The sequence below is a fragment of the Pavona decussata genome, unplaced genomic scaffold (genome assembly GCF_977016875.1).
Source record: "Pavona decussata unplaced genomic scaffold, jaPavDecu1.1 SCAFFOLD_46, whole genome shotgun sequence".
Taxonomy (NCBI): domain Eukaryota; kingdom Metazoa; phylum Cnidaria; class Anthozoa; order Scleractinia; family Agariciidae; genus Pavona; species Pavona decussata.
Window position 1 is genome coordinate 305001 of NW_028145468.1, and position 15946 is coordinate 320946.

Genomic DNA, 15946 nt, shown 5'->3' on the forward strand with positions numbered 1-15946 from the left:
TGAGTTCGATTGAGTTCGATTGGGTTCGATTTTCGAACGTTCGATTTACTATGCCGGGATTTTAGTATAAACTATCGTACAGGTGGTATAAATCTTTGATCTTTGCGTTTATACGATTATTTTCAGGTCATTGATTTACTTAATCAAGCCCAACTAGAAAAAGACAACAAATTAAATTGCCTGAAACAGGTATGAGTTTACTGGTACTGCCATGTGCATAATGAAACAGTGCAGTTGTAACAGAGTTGGTGTGACAGTTTGCCAGTTTAATAACTGCAGCTTTTTGATAAGTTCACCACTAGCGTTTGACATTTGCCAGGACAGGGAAGTAGTTCAATGGCAGGATTTCCGTACATCCCAATAATTATGTTACTTAATTACGTACAGTGTATGTATGCATTTTGCTTTTCAAACTGTATTCATGCCTGCCCTTTTTAGAAGAGGGTTGGCATGCTAGTTGTGCATGTATATTAATTTTGATGTATGGGGTTGTGCGGAAATCTTTCTGAGTAGTTTTGTTTCAGGGTTTTGATTAATGGTTAACAAATGAAAAATTATGTTTATAATTTATCCCTTTTTCTCTTTCACTTGCTGCTTTGATTAGTTTCCGCTACTTGCTTGAGAGCCTTTTGTATCCAAAATGAATCAAAAGGGATGCCTAGACAGTGTGAAGTAATGTTTTGCGGTTTTAAGGAAATTTGTTTCAACATAAGCAGACTTTCAGACAAGAAATACATTGTACATGTACAATGTACTGTCTTGTTGCTTGTCTCTACAGGTGCAAGAGTTCATTGTCAATAAAGATCCTACTCTGCTGGATAATTTTTTGGATGTAAGTTGTTTAAAATAAATGCTTTATCTAATAATGTAGTGTTCTCCCATGAATGTACAGGCAAGGTCTAAGTCATGAGTTCCATACTTTGAAGGTGACAAAACTTTTTTTTAACAGACATTAAAAGTGGTTCTCTCTCACTGGTGGCTTAAACCTTGCCTATAGTACTTGTCCACTATACATTTTGTCTGTTGTACAAGTGATGAAACAGAATTGAATAATTATTATAGATTTTCCAGCTATTAATGGTAATGGTATGAGTTGCTGTTGTGGTTTGAATTTGTTTCTTGTCTAAATTATTATTTGCCAAGCTAGTTTTATTTTTATTTTCTATCATTCCAGATTATGGTAGGGAATCTGAGATGACGAGATGATGAAAAAATAAAAAAATCAATTTAAAACTGGTTTGAAAATTTCTTAACCAAAAACAAATTTGGATGACAACATACCAGCATAACAGCCCTGAACATGTGACATGACTGCTGACAAAACTTACAGCAAAAAAAAAAACTATGATAAATTAAGTTACTTTTGTTTATTCTTCTAAATTAAAGAGCTCCTACTTGGTGAGACACTTGGTGAAATTTAAGGCAACAATATGACTATTTTATTGTTATATTTTTTGCTAATTTCACTGACCTGTTTGCAGGAAATCCTAGTGTTTCAGCAGGACAGATCAGCAGATGTGCGTCGATTTGTCGTAGGATTCATAGAGGAAGCATGGTAATTAAATTAATTTAATTTATTAGCAAAGAGGTATCCGCATTGTAGTCAAATAATTATTATTTATAGCAGTGCTTTAAACAAATCACCTTTTCCACTATTTAATAAGGATGTTAAAAACTAGTAGTAATCAAAGATTAGGGAGGGGGGGCGGGGGGGAGAGACATGTCCGAAGATCCATTCATGCACTGAATCAACGTTGTCCCACACAATCTTTGGACACTTTTGTAAAGTCGAATTGTTTTTAGACATAATAAAAACATTATGAATGGTTAGTTATTATTTATCTCTTGAAGTACTTTAAGGGAAAACATTTTGCTATAATTATAATCAAAAGCTTCCAAAGTTTTTCTATTTGCTGCTGTACCATTGATAATGATTATCAAAATCATTTCCATTACAGACGCGTAAATGTACTTACATAATCACTTTGTTCCAACCTTGCAGCAAGAAAGACATTGAGTTGTTGAGCAAAGTGCAGAATACTTTGGCTTTTATGTTGAATGATGAAAATGTCACAGTCCAGAAGCGAGTCATGCTGTGTGTTACGCAGCTGTACAAGTTTGCTCTGCAGGTTGGTAGATTTGTAATTATTTTGTCACCAGCGGGTCATTATTTACACATCTTTCAACAACATGGAAACTCTAAACTTCAAGACTTGTCCAACTGTTAAGTTGGAGGGTAGGGGGAGGGGGGGGTGCTTGGGGGTGGAGAGTCTAAAGTAAAAGGTATGGCTGCAATAATGTTTATTCTTTGTCGTTTACTGTTCCTTATGTCAAATGTTTAACACTGTAACCAGGGTTCATACATGTACAGGTCATGGAAAACCTGGAAAGTCATGGAATTTTATAATTTCATTTCCAGGCCTGGAATGTCATGGAATTTACATGTAGGTGTGGGACGTGGAAAGTCATGGAAAATGATGTTTATTAAAAAGTACAAAATAAGTTGTGTTTTTTTGTGAAGAAAATACTGTAGTAGAAACATACCCAAAATGAAAGATGATTTCCAAGAAAATGGGCAAATTTAGGTCATGGAAAACTTGGAGAACTCACGGATAAGGTCATGTGACGTCATAGAATTTCAAAGCTCTAAAGAGTATGTACCCTGTGTAACCCTCCATAATGTTGCATGCTGTGACATTGATGATTACTGCATTCTTTATTGCATGTAGTACATTTGCAAGCATAAGGTGGTATCAGATGAATTGGAGCACATGTGGGAGGTAAGTGGATTAGTTGGTCATTGAAAGAACAAAAAACAAAAAAAGTCAAATTAAATCTGATTAAAGTAAAGCAAATTTATTTGTACACAGTAAGATTTAAATCTAGAAGCTTGTGGAACCATGTGCATGAAACAAAATATTTTAAACGAACAAAACAAAAACTCCTTTAAAATCCCAACTGGCAGGGAGGCTTACCAGTTGGCTGTTAACAAAGCTTGGCCCAGGATTTGAACAGGGGTCTACCATGAAACAAGTCCAGCTAGCATAGGTCAGTGAAGGGACTCTAACCTGGGGACGCTAGATTACGAGTCCACGCCTGTAACAACTCGCCCACACCACCTCCCTAAAAGCAGGGAGGAAAGGAAATTGTGTACAAAAAGTTGCCCTTGTTTGGCATGTCAATCAAAATGTTGGCTAGTATTTGGTTAGCATTTTGGTCAAGTTTGGGTGGATCATCAACCAACTGTCAGTTGAGTGTCAGCCCAATGACACCTGCCAATCTACTGCGACATGAACAGTAAAGTATATCACGTGGTTCATGTATTTGACTGATGCAGTTTTATTGCACCACAAAAAATGTTGACCAACATGTTTGTATCGGTAAAGTGTATGCATGTACCAAAATAAGAGGTAGTCACATGACTTGAATTGGCCATTTCCAAGTTGCTTTGAACCTCATTATGAAAGCGAGGTCTGCTTTATGCATAGTTTTTTGATCATCAAAATAAGCTTTCATTCACATGCAAACAAAACAAATTTTCATATGAAAAGCTTTGCACTAATCGTCACTTCCTCAGTGAGGTTCAAGACAACTCACAAATGGCCTGTTGGATGCAACATTACTTACATGTACATGTAAACCTGGTGCTTTAAATATACAGCCTGTAGTTTCAGTGCTGATCATTGTTGCTGTTCTTCTGTTTACAGCTCTTAATTCAGATCAAAGAACAGATTATTGATATGTTGGAGTCTGATAATGATGGGTAAGCTCAACGTCAAGCTTAGTTTGTTTTGAATACATGTAGCTACATGTAGGTCACTTTAATTTACTGCAGATTACAAATTGCAGAAGTTGCAGAAAGAAAAGAGCACAAATTTAGGAAGAGAGTACATTGTTATTTGTAGGATTGAAGTGCAACATTTTTAGCAGGCCTCCAAGAAGTACAGCTGTAGATACATGTACACTTTAGTAGACATTCTGTTTTGTTGTTGCAACCTACAGTCTTGACCACATACACTCTCATTAACATAAGCACAGATGTTTGTGAGCCACAGACAGTAACCGGAAGTTGAATGTTTCGTGTTTTGGCACAGTTTTGCTCCTCACCACAGACAGGAAAAGCTCTTGTTTTGACATCTGTGGCTTGACGTCAGAATTGTGATGACATCAAAATGCTCCAAAAAGGGAGAATTCAATTTCCTGTTGCCGTGCATGGCTCACAGACGTCTGTGCTTAAGTTCATTAATTAACACTGTTTTTTTTTAATATCCCCCAAGCGGACACCTCTTCTATAATTATGTAAACTCACCATGTAAGCTTGCATGTAAGCATCCACTAGTGAGAGTTATAATGTACACGTAGGCTAAGAGCTGAAAATGATTTTTGGTGCCTGTGACAGCTGGTTTCTATTTTGTTCTTTTCAGAATAAGAACTCATGCTATCAAGTTTATAGAGATGCTGGTTCTGGTGCAGTCACTGAAATCTCAGGTGTGTCTTAAGTTTACATTATTTGTATAGTTGAACAGATCAGAAGAGCCGAATAGTGTATTTTTTATCGCATCCCAAGATAGATAGTTACTTTTATTATTGATATACTTGGCAGCCAGAGGCTGAATTACATACTGTATACAGTTATAAAAGCTATAATAAATTATTACAAACAAAGTTGTTTCCAGGTGTTTCACGCTTTAGCTTTAGGGCAAGTTTGTTGTCATCATTATTATCATAACCTATTATTTTATGCACAAAGTCATATCATTGCATCAAATGATCTGTCAGCCGTGAGTAAAAACTACTAAACACAGATGAAACAAACCCAAGCTAGTTATTACGGACGGCAGCTACACCCAAATTAAAGACAAGCTGCTACAGCTAGAAGTTTGAAAATCACTTCAAAAGACAGAAAGAAAGAGAGATTTTCTCAAGTTTGTAACTGGATACTTTCCTTACACTTCAAAGCCTCATTACACAGAAAATAACTTGTAATAATGTGAATTAGTAGGTACCGTCCTTTAAGATACAATCCACCATGTACAATGTACAATGTAGCCTCTTTTCCAAAGATGTAAAAAGTCGTTCTTGTTTCAAAACTGTCACTCCCATGATTATGATTCACAGTTGGACTACAAGAATGACAGCATTATATAACTCTTTATTTAAATAGTTTTATTTTTTAAACAGTTTTGCTTTTTGAATTTTATTCATTTTGTAGGATTCTGAGTCACTCAAGAAGGGTGAGGCAGACATCTCGCTGGAGATAGTCCCTAGAAATCACCCACTGATCAAGATGACAGAGCTTAGAGAAGAAGGAGGATCAATGTTGGAAACTCTACTCACACTTATTGCTTCTCATACCATCTCCAGGTTTGTTGCAATGGCAAACAAATTCATGATCATACATAAAACTGTGATTTGTTTTCTGCACAAAAAAATCCAGGGGAAACTAATAGTTGGTTCCCTTCATTTGGTGGTGAATAGTAATACTTTAATAGGATTCCATTCGCAGCCTCAAATGTTAGAGAATGTTGGAGAGTACAATTTATAAACAGTGCTACAGGAAAATTCTGCTAAATAGCTAGTCACAGTTTGGGATTTCATCCATATACTCAAGCGTTAGAACCACGTTATACAGCAAATGAAACAGCACCACAGGAGAGTGTGCCACAAATTAGGAGTTCATTTCAGAATTAAAAGTCAGAACCACTTTGTACAGGTCCTCAGCATAATAAACAGCACCACAGGAAAATAATTAACCACTGTTCAATGTTTTTCAGTTGAATTGTTGTACATGTAGTTTAGGATGTCATCCACAGGCTCAAAAGTTAGAATCACCTATCTGCTACATGTAAATAACAGTCATCCAATTAAATTGGTCACACTGAGGGATTTTATCCACAGACGAGTTCAAAAGTTAGAACCACTTTGTACAGAATTACATAGCCATGCTGGATATGCAGCCATGCATTTAGAAAGATTACATGAACATACAGCAATAATTGTTACTTGACGTCAACATTGATGGAAGTGTATCAGTTACTCTTCTCACAGTCCTCCAGTAATTAGGGAATGCACACAAATGCACATAACCTAGCAAGACAATAAAGAAATTTGCTGTCCAAGCCCCCCTCCCCTGCCCCCAACTACAGATAGTTTTTCAACACTATGGTCTCAATTTAATCTTAATCTTGCTTAAAATGTCTCTCGGTAGTGTGAACCTGATGGCAGCCCTTGGATCTCTGTCAGCCATCGCACGTCAAAGACCAGCCTTTATGTCAATTGTTGTTCAAGCATTTGAGTCTCTACATGGTAGGCGTCTAACAACATACTGTAAATGAAATTAATTAACATTGAGTCATAGATAACATTAGCTAGTGTGATTAAGTAATTGTTTCTGATTTCTAAGGATTCAAACTTCCTGCTAAGGGTTTAATACAGTGGTGCAGTAGTTATTCAGAAGACATTCCCACCCACCCACACACACATGTCATTCCTTGAAAATGTGGTGCCAAAATTTATTTAATGTTGTTATTTTTTGTCATTGCACGCTTTTGGCTAAAAATAATTGGCTCAACCTTTTTATTTGTACAAGTATCCATTGTCTATAGAATCTAATTAATTATAAGTGTTGGCAAATAATGTTATGATTGTTGTTAAGTGGTCAGAGGAATCATACTCTGGTATTGTCTCCAGAACAGCACAAATTATTATTATTTTTATTGTGCAGAGTGACATCAGTCAGTTCCCAACCTTACTCCAGATATTTGACATAGGAAACCCCACAATGAGTGTAAACCCAGCTTCCCATCTCCCTACCTTCTTCTAAGCAGTGGACATTAGGACTCCAGATCACTCCGCTTTAAGCAGAAAACACCATTCCCATTAAGTACGATTAATTTTACCTTTCAGTTCAAAGGCTGAGTGCAGGCTTTGTTATTATAGCCTACAGGCACATAAAGTTATTTGTTTGTTCTTATTTCCAGCTAATCTTCCCACTTCTCTGAGCAAATCTCAAGTCAGCAGTGTTCGGAAAAATCTCAAGGTACACGTTCTTTCACAAACAAAAAACGTGGTTTTGAATCCCAATATTGTGACATTTACATGTAATTCATATAATTTATAATCCTCGTAGTAATTGTGACCTACCTGATCATGATTTCCCCAGTGCTAAGTCCAATGTGTCAATGGTTCAAATTTTCTCATGTGTTCTAATGGTCAGGGAAATCTAAATGAACGTGTGTAATTGACCAGTGAGATAACCTATCCAAGACTAAGCTACCCAACTTGTGAATACACTTTCATACTGTGATACAAAATTTCAAGACACTAGTTACAGAATAAGGGACATGAGAGTAAGGCCCATCTTAAAGGGGTAGTATCATGGGAGATCGATGGGGGATATCATGATTTTTGGCCAAAATTCACTAAATTTAAACTTTGAACACTGTGTTAATAAATTTCTCCATCGCTAATTTAAAGAAATATTAATAGTGATTCTAAGACGAAAGGTTGAATCAAAATATAGTACAACCGGCGATTTTTAGTGCGTTACAACAGCGAAATTTGAAAACGTCTGCCAGACGTTTTCAAATTTGAACCTCTCTCTATCTTGAACACTTGTCCAAGACATTGCATACTTGTCCATCTCCATATGGACTAAAAATTGTTACCACTGAGGGTAAAAGTTACCCAGTCTTAACCAATCAGAGCGTCGCATTTCTAAAAGCCGTCACAAGCGAGTAATATTTACCGGCGAGAGTAAACTTTACCACCGTCAAAATACCAGATGTTCTTGAAATGGCTTTTACCTCTTACCGAAATCGATAAATAAGGTGGAATTTCTTTTAACTTAGATTTTCCCTAAAACAATAGGGTATTCTTATTCGAAAAAACCGTAAAATTCATTTTTATACGCAGAGGCGATGGCGGGCTTTCGAGTAACATTTACTCCGTAAAGTAAACATTACCAGCGACAAAACACGCAAGCGACCAAGTGTTTAAGAAATAGCAGTTTTTTTCGTGTATTGATGGATATATGTTATGGATGATACTTCTATTCCTCTTTCTAAGGAAAGTAAAGTATTCTCTGGCGAAAAAAGTGAATAAAGGTTTGCACAAAACGCGTGGCATAGCAGACGAAAGGTCACCCGAAGGTCAACTGACGGGAGTAATGATGATTACATGCAGTTGAGGATGACTACTGCCGCGATTACACGCTAAACAAAGCTGCTTCAAGCAGTATTTTGCTGCTGTTTAGTTTTCAAGGAATACAGACAACGTAATTTTATCTACTAATTATAAATCGGAACGCGCAGAATTCTTTCTAGCAGCGTGACTTTTGCGCATACGTAACGTGACAAATTTGTCGCCAAAAGTATCCGGTTCTACAAAGGTCATTCACCGAAATCTTGAAGAAAGATACGACAAAATTACGTGAAATTAAACTCTTCAATTCAGTCTCTAAACGTAAAAAGGCATTTTTACTTTCGACAACATATGACGCTTGCCTTTTTGCAGACGTTTCGTATCCTTCTGTCAAATCTTAACCCCGAATATATTTCAGTGAGTGTATAAATAACTAAAAATATTACCGCTGCGCTTTGATCTGAATTCCGGCTCGTCTGACTGAATTAAGCCTTTACAGGATTTCGGTTTATGAGTTATTGCATCTCTCTATCTTGTTACACTGTGGCCTTTTCATCTTCACGTTACTTTATATGAGAGATGTTTTAAAGAACTGAATTCATGCCATCTAGTTCTCATCGACTCAAGGCGAACGCATCATGAGTGTAAAATGCATGAAATTAAATCAAAATGGGAACGCTTGTTTACATTTTGACCCATATTATGGTTTAAGCGTTAGGCTCGTATCTGAGCTATTTAGTCTTTAAATCATGGTCATTCTAAAGAAACATGCAAATTACAGCGATATCTAAACTTTATACGATTGACGATTGACGATTGACAGCGGTGATGACCGGCGTCTGAGCCTGAATGCAAGTGATTCCGACCTCTTGATGTCTTCTCTTCTGAACACTCAACAATACATCTTGGTACCCGTAATAACTCCATAGAATATGTTTCAACACATAGAATGACTGTGATATTCCACTTTATTTCGCTGCGTTCACTCTTTTCGACAAAACGTGGACACAAATCCAACACGACCATCCACGTGGCCGGTGCACTTTCTTCCCGCGCATTCTAGGGTCATTTTAACTCTTGTTGCAGTCACCCCTAAACGTAACGCTAGTTTAATTTTTGCCCGGGCCGTTTTTAAGAGGAGTGATTTCTCAAATTGATTGCGATGCACTTTAGGGAGTGAGTTCTGTTTTGCTTTGAGCCGGCCTTGTGTTAAAATATGGCGGAATGAACTAAACGCATTTGCAGAAGGTCTCAGTGACACCTGAGGTAATTGTTACTCAAGAGGGTAATGTTTACCGCACATAAATGACATACTCCTCACTATTGATTTGTCTCTAGATTGAAATATTACGATACCTATGAGAAAATAATCAGTTTTCGTTTTGGCTAGCAAATCTTTATGTCATTCAATAGTCTTGGCGTTTTTCTTATTATATCGGAGCAGATTTCGCTTATTATTCAGCGCTTTGCGAAATTTGCTTCACTGCACTGGCTAATCCGTAACCCTCGAGGGGAAAACTTGCTGGAGGTGAGAATGATGTATTATTCTAGAAAGTGACACAGGCACACTCGGAAAAAAGAAATCCGATTGCTCCTATAAGGAGTCGAACCTAAGACCTTCCGATTACTGGTTCGCACGCTCTACCACTGAGCTACTGTGAGGAGACTCGTGGGAGCTTTAAGGCCATTAAACTAGGTTCATGGGACAAATATCCTGCATACTGCGAACGTGTGGTATTTACATTTATTTCATTGCTGTCCAGAGGTGTTTGAGAAATTTCTATTTCCGACCACTGAAACACGGTTATGTAGCGTTGTGTAGAAGCAGCGAAATCTATGTAGCATCAGATATTTCCAACATTCGTTACTTTCCAAACCCTTTCCGTGTCATGTTGATTTTCAATGAAACGGAAAACTGTGAAAAGGGGAGTATCGAGGAATAAATGGTGGCTTCTGTGGGTGGTTCCGTTTGCATGTTACTTGGCGGCAGAATCGGTAACAATACCTCTCTTCAGTAACAATTACCCAAGTTGAGTAAGAGGAAAAACTGATTATTTTCTCATAGGTATCGTAATATTTCAATCTAGAGACAAATCAATAGTCAGGAGTATGTCATTTAAACATTACCCTCTTGAGTAACAACTACCTTAGGTGTCACTGAGACCTTCTGCAAATGCGTTTAGTTCATTCCGCCATATTTTAACACAAGGCCGGCTCAAAGCAAAACAGAACTCACTCCCTAAAGTGCATCGCAATCAATTTGAGAAATCACTCCTCTTAAAAACGGCCCGGGCAAAAATTAAACTAGCGTCACGTTTAGGGGTGACTGCAACAAGAGTTAAAATGACCCTAGAATGCGCGGGAAGAAAGTGCACCGGCCACGTGGATGGTCGTGTTGGATTTGTGTCCACGTTTTGTCGAAAAGAGTGAACGCAGCGAAATGAAGTGGAATATCACAGTCAGTCTATGTGTTGAAACATATTCTATGGAGTTATTACGGGTACCAAGATGTATTGTTGAGTGTTCAGAAGAGAAGACATCAAGAGGTCGGAATCACTTGCATTCAGGCTCAGACGCCGGTCATCACCGCTGTCAATCGTCAATCGTCAATCGTATAAAGTTTAGATATCGCTGTAATTTGCATGTTTCTTTAGAATGACCATGATTTAAAGACTAAATAGCTCAGATACGAGCCTAACGCTTAAACCATACTATGGGTCAAAATGTAAACAAACGTTCCCATTTTGATTTAATTTCATTTATTATTCCACTATTATGTCATTTCACCAAATAAGGTCAAGAGAACGCGCAAAATATGAGACCGTAATACACTGTAGTGTCCCGGTTTGACCGGTTTACAACAGAGCGAATACGGACGGAAAAGGCAGAAAAAAGGAGCAATAATGTCCGGACTGGACGAAGAATAGTTTTTGAAACGATGCAGACTCGAAAACAAGTTTCACTTGTCATTTATCTTTTCATTTTATCTAATCAAATTAAAGACATTTAACTGGCTTTCTGTGTTGTTTACATCATTCGTACGCGCCATATACCGATGGACAGTTGATGCCGGGTGCATTTGAAAACTGTTACCAAAACAGAGAAGCCAAAATAACAAAATCTTTTTGTAGTGGAATAATAAATCTCTTATTCGATGGTTTTACATATAATACTCGCGGACATTTTGCTCATTGCTCGTATTTTTCCTCGCCCCTTCGGGGCTCGGAAAAATACTACGCAACTCGCAAAATATCCGCGCGTATTATATGTAAAACCATCGAATAAGATATATGCATTTTACACTCATGATGCGTTCGCCTTGAGTCGATGAGAACTAGATGGCATGAATTCAGTTCTTTAAAACATCACTCTCATGTAAAGTAACGTGAAGATGAAAAGGCCACAGTGTAACAAGATAGAGAGATGCAATAACTCATAAACCGAAATCCTGTAAAGGTTTAATTCAGTCAGACAAGCCGGAATTCAGATCAAAGCGCAGCGATAATATTTTTAGTTATTTATACACTCACTGAAATATATTCGGGGTCAAAAAAAGATTTGACAGAAGGAAACGAGACGTCAGCAAAAAGGCAAGCGTCATATGTTGTCGAAAGTAAAATGCCTTTTTACGTTTAGAGACTGAATTGAAGAGTTTAATTTCACGTAATTTTGTCGTATCTTTCTTCAAGATTTCGGTGAATGACCTTTGTAGAACACCGGATACTTTTGGCGACAAATTTGTCACGTTACGTATGCGCAAAAGTCACGCTGCTAGAAAGAATTCTGCGCGTTCCGATTTATAATTAATAGATAAAATTACGTTGTCTGTATTCATTGAAAACTAAACAGCAGCAAAATACTGCTTGAAACAACTTTGTTTAGCGTGTAATCGCGGCAGTAGCCATCCTCAACTGCATGTAATCATAATTACTCCCGTCAGTTGACCTTCGGGTGACCTTTCGTCTGCTATGCCACGCGTTTTGTGCAAACCTTTATTCACTTTTTTCGCCAGAGAATACTTTACTTTCCTTAGAAAGAGGAAAAGAAGTATCATCTATAATATATATCCATCAATACACGAAAAAAACTGCTATTTCTTAAACACTTGGTCGCTTGCGTGTTTTGTCGCTGGTAATGTTTACTTTACGGAGTAAATGTTACTCGAAAGCCCGCCATCGCCTCTGTGTATAAAAATGAATTTCACGGTTTTTTCGAATAAGAATACCCTATTGTTTTAGGGAAAATCTAAATTTAAAGAAATTCCACCTTATTTATCGATTTCGGTAAGAGGTAAAAGCCATTTCAGGAACATCTGGTATTTTGACGGTGGTAAAGTTTACTCTCGCCGGTAAATATTACTCGCTTGTGACGGCTTTTAGAAATGCGACGCTCTGATTGGTTAAGACTGGGTAACTTTTACCCTCAGTGGTAACAATTTTTAGTCCATATTGAGATGGACAAGTATGCAATGTCTTGGACAAGTGTTCTTGGTCATCTGCCGGCGAAAATATCCTTGGATAGTTTCTTTGTATTCTGATAGTCTTTTAATGGAATTTTGTCATTATATCTTGGCTGCTACCAACCGAATAGCGTCTTTCCGATTTTCGATGTGTTACTAAAAATAGCGTGATACTGTCCCTTTAAGCTTCAAATGGATTATAGATCTCAGTACTGAAATTGTGAACTGCCTGAAAAGAAACCATTTTTTTTTTAGTAAACACAAATATAATACTTAGAATAACAGAGTTTATGTTTTCACCTTTTGTAGCTTCACCTGATGAATTTGCTGAAACATCCTTCATCAGGTAGGACTCCTTCAACAGTTTTTGAACATGTAATCTGTCAGAAATCTTCCATCTCACACTTTTGTGATTATTTTAGGCAATGCACTTGTGCACTGTAACTTTAAGATGACAATATTTTTTCTTACATTGAACTCACTTAATATGGAAAATGTCTTTTGATTGTCAAAAGCATGTTTGTTTGCTTCTTTTAGTTGAATTTCTTCCACAAATAACAACGCTACTAACAGATCTTGGAGCCTCACAGGCTGAGGTTAGTATAGCAATTTGAAAAAGGAATGACCTCAGATTTTTTAAAATGTATTAAATTGTGTCTCCATCCATTTTGTTAAAATGTGTCATTTATTTTTCCCTTAATTTTCACAGCTTCAAAGGAACATGCCAAAACCTAGTGCAGAGAAAAGAAGGTTGGTGTCCAACTACAAAATTAAGCCAATTTATCATGAAAAGTTTCTGATTGATTACTTTTAGTCTGGACAAGCACAAACATGCAAAAACACTGGTGCAAGCATACATGTACATGTGCATATGTACACGAGCCCAAGTGTTCACAGCCATAAGTGCAAGCAAGCACAAGCACCAGTATAAGACTTTTATGCAAGCATGCAAAAGCACCAGCATGAATATGCAAACAAAAGTGCAAGCATGCATGAGCACCAATACAAGTATGCAAACAAAAGTGCAACCATGCGCTAGCAAAAGTGCAAGCATGCACAAGTGCAATCATTAGTACAAGCTTGTATGAGCATGCACAAGTTTAAGCCTGTACAAGCATACTAGACCAGAAAAGGTAAAGTCTTGCTGTGCTTAACAGTTACATTCCACTATCTCTATACCACAGAATGCAGTTCTCTTAGAATCACATTTTTTCTAACTTCTGTTCTCTCAAAGTTTGTCTGTACAAGAAGTTAAAATGATTTGTCTTTGGCTCCCTGTGATGTAAAATGTTCCTCCAAACCCAGGAGCCAATTTCTAGAGTAAACTCTGCTGAAGTGAAGTACCCTACCAAAAAAAAAAGAGTACAAACCTTGTTTTGAACCTGTTTTTCAGACTGTTGGTTCATGAATAGTTCTAGTGATGTCCACTAAATGGTTAACAATTATTCCATCCACGAGAGCGCGTTGGATATGAGATGATAGATAGTGAATGAAGTGCGTAGCGTCGAGTTAGCTATAATCATCTCACATCCAACAAGCGCGAGTGGAATTGCTGTTTTATTAAAAACAATCAAGAAATATTGCTAGATCTTGTTGATTCCGCTCTTCAAGAACAACCAGAAGACAATAAAATGGTCGCTCTTTCTTGGGCATATACTGTGGCCACTAGCCAATCAAATTCCTGGAATTGCATTATACAATGATTACTAATAATTTTTTGTTCATGCTGTTTTGTCTCCAAGGCCTGAACCAGAAGCCACTCTTTCAAATAAAAAGCAAAAAATTGATGTAAGTTGTAAATCAGGGGTTTAATTAAAGGGACAATATCACTCTATTTTTAGTAACACATTGAAAATCGAAAAGGCGCTATTCGGTTGATTATTAGCAGCCAAGACATAATGACCAAAATTCCACTAATAGACTATCAGAATGCAAAGAAACTATCCACGGATATTTTCGCCGGTAGATGACCAAAATAAAAATGTGTTCAAATTTGAAAACGTCGGGCCGACGTTTTCAATTTTCGCTGTCGTAACGCACTAAGTATCGGTAACGGTTGTACTTTATTTTGGTTCAACCTTTCGTCTATTAATATTTCTTTAAATTAGCGATTTAGAAATTAACTAACATAGTGTTCAAAGTTTAGATTTAGTGAATTTTTGCCCAAAATCATGATATCGTCCATGATATTGCCCCTTTAAAGGCCAGGCACCTGACAAATTGACCCGCCTGTGAACACAACTTCCCAAATGACTTTTTCCATATACAGTAGAACCCCGCCTTACGACCACCTCGTTATTACGACCACTTTTTATGCTCCGAACGAATTGAAACTCCAGTCATTTCCTTAGTTTTACAACCTCGTTAATCCGACCACTCCGTTTATACGACGACATTTTCACCGCCCGAAGGTGGTTGTATTAACGGGGTTCCACTGTAATAGCATTATCTAAGTTAACTATCTTGCCCAAGCGCGCTAATCTATTTCCTGTTTGTTCAAACACCCCTGGCTTATAACCGTAGCTTTATCCTTTGTCTTTGTAGACTGAAGAGATCGAGACAATGTCCACGTCAGATGCCGTTGAAATGACAGCGCAGGATATCATCCCCAGGCTGAATAAAGAGACCGTAACTGACCTTGTGTTGGTCAGCATGTTAGCTCTCCCTGACAGCCTCCCGTCACACTTCCATGATACATACACCCCTATTGCTGCAGCAGGCGGGCAAGCGCAGGTGGTGCATCTTGCCCGTCTTTTGGCCACGCAGATGAATGCTGCCAAGGTTGGAAAAGGCTACGAGAGAATGGAGGCCTTGAGAAAGGTACGTTTTAGTGTTTTAAACTCGTGGGGATGGGGATAGGGGAGGCAAAATCACTGTATTTCAGGGGTGGGCCGAATAACGATACCAAATACTCGATATCATCCCTGAAAATATCGATACTTGATAGAGATATCGGATGTTATGATCCCTGTCGAAACTGCTTACGTGAACGCTGTTTTAGGGATCCATATACAAAAAACAATATTTTACCGTTTGTGTATGCCCTGTTGTACTGAGCCCAGTTGTTCAAAGCCCGATTAAGCTAATCCTGGATTAACTTGAACTTTGAATTAAGCTACTAATCAATAGAGATTCTTCCGAAACATTTTTGTCCCTCAGTTTCGACTTAGACGTTTCGTTACCATCTTTCAAAAACAATTTTAGTGAGCGACATGGAAATCATGTGCGACCTGCACCGCTTGCAACGTCTTGGTCGAGAGGACAAAAGAACGAACAACAGAACAATGCTGCCAACCTTAGAAAACAATGCAGCGGCAGGTCTATTGTCCCGTTTTCCCTGATCGT

At 37.7% G+C, this 15946-nt stretch overlaps 1 protein-coding gene across 1 annotated transcript in view; it reads left to right on the forward strand.

The window, feature by feature from the left end:
• Positions 1 to 15946, forward strand: part of LOC146482308 (symplekin-like) — a 41194-nt gene that overhangs the window by 5329 nt on the left and 19919 nt on the right. The window contains exons 2-16 of the mRNA XM_085107173.1: positions 127 to 189; positions 779 to 832; positions 1482 to 1555; positions 2003 to 2129; positions 2730 to 2780; positions 3708 to 3763; positions 4425 to 4488; positions 5213 to 5364; positions 6209 to 6306; positions 6981 to 7039; positions 12911 to 12947; positions 13139 to 13197; positions 13311 to 13351; positions 14344 to 14389; positions 15146 to 15421. Of these exons, the coding sequence (XP_084963299.1) occupies positions 127 to 189; positions 779 to 832; positions 1482 to 1555; positions 2003 to 2129; positions 2730 to 2780; positions 3708 to 3763; positions 4425 to 4488; positions 5213 to 5364; positions 6209 to 6306; positions 6981 to 7039; positions 12911 to 12947; positions 13139 to 13197; positions 13311 to 13351; positions 14344 to 14389; positions 15146 to 15421 (1257 nt within the window). The remainder of the gene's footprint in view (positions 1 to 126; positions 190 to 778; positions 833 to 1481; positions 1556 to 2002; positions 2130 to 2729; positions 2781 to 3707; positions 3764 to 4424; positions 4489 to 5212; positions 5365 to 6208; positions 6307 to 6980; positions 7040 to 12910; positions 12948 to 13138; positions 13198 to 13310; positions 13352 to 14343; positions 14390 to 15145; positions 15422 to 15946) is intronic.